Source organism: Tenrec ecaudatus, chromosome 12 (genome assembly GCF_050624435.1).
Source record: "Tenrec ecaudatus isolate mTenEca1 chromosome 12, mTenEca1.hap1, whole genome shotgun sequence".
NCBI lineage: Eukaryota > Metazoa > Chordata > Mammalia > Afrosoricida > Tenrecidae > Tenrec > Tenrec ecaudatus.
In genome coordinates, this window is record NC_134541.1 from 33,608,834 (window position 1) to 33,616,702 (window position 7,869).

At 48.8% G+C, this 7,869-nt stretch overlaps 1 protein-coding gene across 1 annotated transcript in view; it reads left to right on the forward strand.

The window, feature by feature from the left end:
* Window positions 1-4,767, forward strand: part of TMC2 (transmembrane channel like 2) — a 79,806-nt gene extending 75,039 nt beyond the window's left edge. The window contains exons 16-19 of the mRNA XM_075527967.1: window positions 647-772; window positions 1,443-1,521; window positions 2,962-3,079; window positions 4,553-4,767. Of these exons, the coding sequence (XP_075384082.1) occupies window positions 647-772; window positions 1,443-1,521; window positions 2,962-3,079; window positions 4,553-4,767 (538 nt within the window). The remainder of the gene's footprint in view (window positions 1-646; window positions 773-1,442; window positions 1,522-2,961; window positions 3,080-4,552) is intronic.
* The last annotated feature ends 3,102 nt before the right edge of the window (window positions 4,768-7,869 follow it).

Here is a 7,869-nt window from a genome sequence, read left to right on the forward strand (position 1 = left end):
TCAGCAGGTCAGGAATCAGTTCACATACTAGATTTATTATCTGAAGACTCCTGATAAGGATTTTTGAAAGCCATCATGAGCTTGTCCATCATGTCAGGCCCTGGAGAACTGTCCTCACACAAAGGGACCTAGAGAAAGCTCAGTGCTGGGCTTAGAGCTGCGTCATGGACAACTTTCTCTGGTCCACTCCAATGTCTAACTACCCAATACAGGGTTTCTAAGATGGTATTCATGGGCGCAGATAGCCTGGTGTTTCTCGGAACCACCAAACTCTCAGTTAGCAGCCCAGTGCCTAGCCCACGGCACCACAAGGTGATTGTCTCACTAGGGCATGGGGGAAAACCCATTTCTATTCTATTTTTCTCAGGACTATATCAGACACAGAGCACCAGTGTGATGTGAGAGACAGTTGGGTACCACGGACACCAACCTGGTGAGCCAGTGTGCTAATCCACCTGTGAGCCTGACCAGAAAGGCAGGCCTTTCTTTTTATCCATAGTCCTTCACAGAGGAGTCTGTGGCCGAGTCCTGTACCTTCGAGAAAGTCAGCGGTGAGCGATGGCTTTGTACCTGTGCCACAGAGACCTGGTTCTGTGTGACGCAGGAGCTTTGCCAATCCCTGTAACCCATCCTCCCCTCTGTACAGTGGGAAGAACAGAATGTACGATGTCATCCAAGAGACCATTGAAAATGATTTCCCGACCTTCCTAGGAAAGATCTTTGCTTTCCTCGCCAATCCAGGCCTCATCATTCCAGCCATCTTGCTGATGTTGTAAGTTGGCCAGAACGCATGGCTCTTTGCTACGTGGAAACTGGCCCCTTACTGCTACTGGCCCCTTACAGTTGAGAGGTTGCTTGATACGTCTTTCTTTTTTTACATCTTACCCTCAGAAGCAAACCCCATGAAAAGATGCAAAATTCAAGTCATCTATTGGGAGGTGGTGGGAAAGTGGGACCGGGAAGGGGGGGCTCGCTCAGTGTTAGTCTTGCTACCACTTGCTGACTTGACCCTGCTGGGGAACTGTGGGGGACACTGCAGAGCATGTGTGGCAGAGCCATCCCACCCTAAAGGTAGAGACTTGGGTCATTTGTAGACCTACCCCTGTTAGTCATGGAGGAGGGAGGGCTTCCAGGAGAGGGGCATTAATTTCCATCCATTTTGACCATCTCTGTGTGTGCACTCTGAGAACTAGAAATGGGTATGTCTTTAAAAGTGGAAAAACTCAACGGAAGAGAGAAAGGAGACAGAGGGAGCAACCGCCAGGACCTTCTCTAGTGGTGGGAGGCCTTTAGGATGGTAGGATTAGCCCCTGCCCTGGGCCCTGAGGCAAAGGCCCAGCACTTGTTCCGGGAATCCCCTGCCTTTGTTCCTTGGGAAAGAGCTGGGTTCTTGCCCCTGCTCCAGATGGTGAGGGCTCAGGAGGCACATTTCTCTCTTGTAGCCTGGCCATCTACTACCTGAACTCAGTTTCCAAAAGCCTTGCGCGAGCTAATGCCCAGCTGAGGAAGAAAATCCAAGCGGTGAGTCTGGCAGGAGCTTCGTCCTGGAGGCTAAAAAGATGTCCTGTCTGTCTCTCCTCTTGTTTCTCCGTTTGCTCCGTAAGTCCAGTTGTATTTGCTAAATGGTTTCCTTTAAAGCTCGTCTAACAGCATCTGTGTTGAAGCAAGCAGCCTTCTGTTATTCAGTAGCATGCATTCATGTTCCAGAAGCACTTGGGATGACATGATAACAGCGGCATAAACTATGAGAGGTTAGAACAAATGAGGCCGATCTCACTCAGAAGGCGGGAAGGGGTAGGAAGGAAAGAGGAATGGAAATGGGAAACACAGTGGGGTAGAGGGATGGAGGGATGTTACATTATGGGGATTGCAGTCAATGACATGAAACAAACTGTGGATGAACTGTTGCATGGAAAATGGACATGCTCTGTAAGCCTTTGCCCAATCTGGAATAAAATGTTTAAATGAATTCTGAGAGATTCCTCCAGAAGAGAGGAGAGTTAATAGATTCAACTAACGCACTTACCTAGTAAACCCAGTATCCACACTGATCCATGTAGACTTAAACCAACACTGTAAGTACTGAAAGAAATGTTGTCCAAACAACATATTTTGGGGCCCTTTTGCCTAAGAGGTCTCCTGAGTTCCATCACACACGGGTCACCTCTCAGCATCCCAACAGACTCCTGACTCTCTCTTCCACTCATCCAATTCCCCTCACCTCCTATAGACCTCAAAGGACAGGTCCCAGACCCTGTCTCCTCTGTGCTCCGTTTCCAACTTCCCTGGAGCGAATCTTGACTGCCTGCCAGTTTCCCATCTACAACCCCTTCAATTAGGCTCACTGAGCTCCTGCTCAAAGATTTAAAAAAACCAAAATCATTGAATTAGAGGGTTGGAAGGACTGCTGTTCTCCCCTAACCAGGTATTCGTTCAAAGACTGAGGGTCTCAGCTTGCCTCTGAGTCAGTTGTGATAATCAATGATTTAGGGAATGTAAGAGATATTGAGATGCTGAAGGTTTGGTGTCAGAATTTCCCCCTCCAGACTGGGGTCCTGCCTTCGATTCCTGGCTGGTGTACAGCCGCTGCCACCTGTCTGTCTGTACATGGAGGCTTCCATGTTGCTATGTTCTGGACAGGTTTCAGTAGAGCTTCCCAACTAAAATGGACTAGGAACAACAGCCAGAGTAAGAAGAAAGGTGTGGAAATCGACTTCTGCAAATTAGTTTATGAAACCCTAAGATCACAATAGTTCAATCTGCAATCCTGGGATGGCACAGGACTGGGCAGCATTTCACTCTAATGTGTGTATGAATGCCTTGAGCCAAGGGCTGACTGGCTGGCAGCTAACAACAAAGTCACCCCCAAGAAGTGCAAGAACAGCACTTGCTCTCTGGCCCTCACACGTCTGTGCTCTGAGCTCCAACAGCAAACCAACAGTGAATTTTCTTTTTTTGCAGCTCCGGGAAGTTGAGAAAAACCACAAGTCTGTCAAAGGCAAGGCCACTGTTAAAGATTCGGGAGACACCCTTCCAGGAAGCTCCAAAAATGCCACCCAGGTCCAACTCACCAAAGAAGGTACATCTCCTTCCACGATGGGTGCTTGTACACCACCACATAGAAAGATGCCAAGAGCTTAACTCATGGAATCACGCCCGTCTGTAGTACGACGCTGGGCAAGTTACGAAGTGCTATTTTCTTATCTATAGGAGGGGGGTCATCATAGCATCCACCTCAGAGAGTGGTGAAGATGAGATGAGACCATGGATTAAAGTGCTTTAACAGAAATCCTGGCACAGATAGAAAACCAAGCAAGAGTAGCTGATGGTAATAGGCCTGGCAGTAGTAGGGATAGAAATATATAGAAATACCCACTCACCTACAGTCCCTCTCGTTTCTGTTCTCTTGAAATTCCTGACCTGGAATTCCTGACCTGGCCCCCGCAGTGACTAGGTGATGGCATTCATGAATTGCAGACAGGAGACCCAGGTTCAATTCCCAGCCAAGGCACCTGATATGGACTCACCACCAACTCTCAGGGTGGCTTTCGTGTTGCCTCATCCTGAACAGGTTTCAGAGGAGCTCCAGGCGAAGGCAGACTAGGAAGAAAGACCAGGCGATGGATCACAACCATCATGCCGGTAGAGCAGGACCAGGCAGTGTTTCACTCTATTGTGCAGTCACCATGATTCATGATCTGAATTATTGGCAGCTCACCAACACCACTAGCTCTGGTGGCACAGTGGTTAGGCACACTGGTGCTACCTGAAAAGTTGATAGGTCAAACCCAGCAGTTCCTCCCTGGAGGACAATGTGGCAGTCTGCTTCTGTGATGAGTGCAGCCTTAGAAACCCTGTGTTGTTAAGTGCCGTTGAGTCCTCTCCAACTCATAGCGACCCTATTACTCCAGAAGGAAACATGCCCAGTCCTGTGCCATCCTCACAATTGTTCTGGTGTGTAAGCCCCTGGCTGCAGCCACTGTGTCCATGCATCTTGCTGAGGGCCTTCCTCGTTTTAGCTGCCCTCCACTTTGCCCAGTAGGTCCCCGGCAGTGCAGTGGTTATGCACTGGGCTGTGGGTTTGCTCGTGCTAGCTAGCTTTTGCCACTAACTTGAACTAGGAGGAGGGAAGCAGGCAGGGAAGGGAAAGGACTGGAAATTGGACCACAGTCCAACAGTTTCCATGGTCTTGCCTTTCCATGATCATCTTTGACCCTGGCAGCCACCTGTGAGGCTGTTATTATTATTGTCCCAGTTTCGCATCTCAGAAAACTCAGACTCAGGAAGGCTCAAAGCCAATTCTCCATACAACTCCAAACTCGCCATCAAATTGAATCCGACCCATAGTCCTGCTGTTTCCACAAGTCTGCTTAAGCAACACTGGGCTAAGCTGCCTCAGGCCCTTGAGGGCAATCTGGCAGCCGTCCTTGATTAAACAAAAGTAAAATCAGCAGGTCCTTCAGGGCAACCCCCGGCAGCTCCAAAGCCATCCCTGGAAACAGGCGCACACTCTCCCACATCACTGTCTTTGTCTTGGTTCGTTTTCCAGGAGCCACAACTCACCCTGCCAGCCAAAGCCAGAGCCTGGAGAAGAAGGCGCAGGGCTCGAGCGCCTCCAGTTCTGCCGACAGGACTCTGCTCCCTGCCACCAGGCATAATCCCGTACCCCAACCCCCTGGAGTCAGGTCCAGCTCTGGCCAACTCCGGCCTCAGCCTCAGCCTTGGAGGTCGGCTTCTGGAAAGAGTGTGAGGAGACCATCCCCCTAACACCAGGGACTCTCAGGAGCAAGACTTCTAGGGCAGATCCACAGGCCCCCCCCCCCCTCTCTCTCTCTCTCTCTCTCTCTCTCACACACACACACACACACACACACACAAGGATTCATCCCCAGTGAGACACAGGCACATGGCCATCACCCCCAATAGCTCAATAGCTTCCAGGGCTGGAGCACTAGCTGATCATAGGAGGTACACACTCTCTCTCTCTCTCTCTCTCTCTCTCTCTCTCTCTCTCTCTCTCTCTCTCTCTCTCACACACACACACACACACACACACGGTGTACTTTCTTCTTGCTCCTCTCACATAGACACATTCTCTCCCTTGTCACTTACAAAGGCAACTTTGATTAGCCTTGGGCCCTTACTGGCTCCCAAGAGGAGTCAACAATGACTTTATCGGTGTGTCAGGGCATATGGGACTTCCCCCCACTAAGTGCACTTCCCAAGACCTCTACACCTTGCACCCACATTGATTTCCCTTGATTCTAAGCTGGGGAAGGTGGGCAGAAACAGACCTCCAATACCACCATTCCACCCCCCACCCCCACAGTGCTCGTTTGGGGAGACAGGTTTCTGCCGACTCCATCGTCTATGAGAAGAATGCAAAGGGGCCCCCATTTCCGGCTGTTGCCTCTAGCTGAAGGAGAAGAGGAGGTTTGGATGGAAGGGAAAGATGTCAGTGACAATAAAGACAAATGAACCTGGTGATCCCTGGCCCCTGGCCCACAGGGAACTGAGCGCAGGAAGCACAGGGAATGCATTGATCTGCCAAGCAAAGGAGCAGTGCTTCTTCTCAGCCTGAAGATGCTGAAGGCAGAGAGACGTTTTCGTGCTCTAAATTCTAAGAGGCGTTTGATAACCTATTTATGGTGCAAAGTCAAAGACAGTTCGTTGGGAGAACGTGGCAAAGAAAATACAGATCCTTGTGTCTGGGTGATGCTGTGTTGTTGTTGTTGTTGTTGTTGTTGTTGTTGTTGTTGTTGTTGTTGTTAGTTGTGGTTGAGTCAGCTCCAGCTCCTAGTGACCTCATGTATGACCAAACGAAATGCTGCCTTCACCACCCTCATGATCTTTGCTAGGTTGGAGCCCATTGTTGTGGTCACCGTGTAACTACCTCTCATCACCAATCCTCCACCAATCCTGGCCTTCACACATCCTCCGGTTTACCAGCCACAACCTTCTTTTCTAGTAACTGGTCTTTCTTGATAATGTGCCCGAAGTAAGCAAGCAGACGTCTCACCAGCCAGGCTTCGGAGGAGCCATTCCACTTGGTTCTTCTAAAATTGAGTTGTTTGATCTAACGGTCCACGGGATGCTGAAGGTTTTTGGCCAACACCACATGAGAAGTCACTGATCGTCTTTCCTCCTCTTTCATTGCCCAGCACTCACATGAGTGTGAAGCAAAAAGACTGCAGCGTGGGTCAGTGGCAGCTTCATCATTAAAGTCACACCTTTGCTTTAGAAAACGTCGAAGAGATTGTTTGCAGTCCGTTTGTCCAATGCGGTGCATCGTTTTATGTCTTGTCTATTGCTTCCACAGATGTTGCTTGTCAATTCAAGTAGAATGAAATCATTGACAAGTTCAGTTTCTTGTTCATTTGTCATGATGTTTATTGGTCCAGTGGTAAAGATTTGCTCTCTTTCTTTCTTTCTTTCCATCCAAGGTGAGCCATAGGGGAAAATTATGGGTAAAATAATCCACTCAAGGGCAGGTGTTGTATGACCCAACTTTTATAAAAGATTTAGAATTGGTAAATGCATAGAGACCAAAGTTTATTGGTGATGACAAGGGCAGGTAGGAGAGGAAAACAGGGAGTTCGTGCTTAAGGGTCATTGAGTTTTTGCTTAAAGATTATGAATAATTTAGAAACAGATCGTGGTGATGGTTGCACAGCATGAGGAATGTCATTGTCTTCGAATCGCACACACAAAATGATTGCAATATTGTGTTATATGTGTTTTACCGCAATTAAAAAAGACTAAGGACAGATTGAGTAGGAATTTTATCCATTTTGATTGCAAGGGGCAAAAAAACACTCCAATATAAGCTCCCAGGGCAAGATCGCCAGGTGTGTGAGTGCCATCAGATTTGGTGAGCCAGGCTGTTTCCAGGCTCTGGCTTGCTCTTGGCAATGGTCCGCTGCAGTTTTGTGCCATGTCGTTTATTCTTCGATGCAGTCTTCACACGGAAATGCTGAAGAGAGGGGCAGGGTTAGAGCCAGAGTGAGGTACACCGAGCATATAGATACAGCGAAAACCGTAAGATCCAGAACTTGCCGACGCTGTCGCTTTTCTGGATCTTGCAGGTTTCCCATTTTCGAGTCTGACCACCATTCTAGAACACTTTAGCCATGGAAATTCTGTGTTTCCCTCCTCTGGCAATTTGCCCTTCAGCACTGACCCCAGCTTTCTCAGGTTGTGCTGCATTGTGTCTCTGCCACCTATCCAGGGAGCACTGTGGCACAATGATTCAGGATCCAGCCGCTAACTGAGCTGTTTGCAGTGTGAACTGGCTCAGCACCTCTGTGGGAGAATGCCCCCAACATTCCATTCCCAGAAAGAGTAGAGCCTAGGCAACCAGGGGACAGTTCTGACTGGTAGGTCTCTAGGATGGGAATCTACGCCCAGGCCCAGAGGCAACATCATCTGTGAGTGTGAAATGCGCCCTTAGGAAGGACCCAGCCTCCAATTCTGTGAAGATGCAATGAGTGATGCGCGTAAGACTGTCCGCCAAACATTCTGCTAAGTGCTCCAGAAATAAGAGCTATGCATGGATAGTTAAGATCAAATATCCTCAGCTCAGATTATGAACATAAGCCATATCAAATATGAACAGAACTTTTGTCTTAGAACCCTACTCCACCACAAACAAACTAAAAGTTAAAAAGAACTCAACTCCTGGGCTTCAGAAGCTGCGCCAGGTAATTATGGCCAAAGAAGAGGACACGCGCTGGGCTAAATGACCTTCCAGGTTGCCAGCCAGTTCCCCTGTGTGTGTTGTTGGCTTGTGTAGTAGACTTGTTCCGTGCTATCTAGTCCATTCTGACTCATAGCAACCGCGTGTGCAACAGAACAGAGCAACGCCTGATC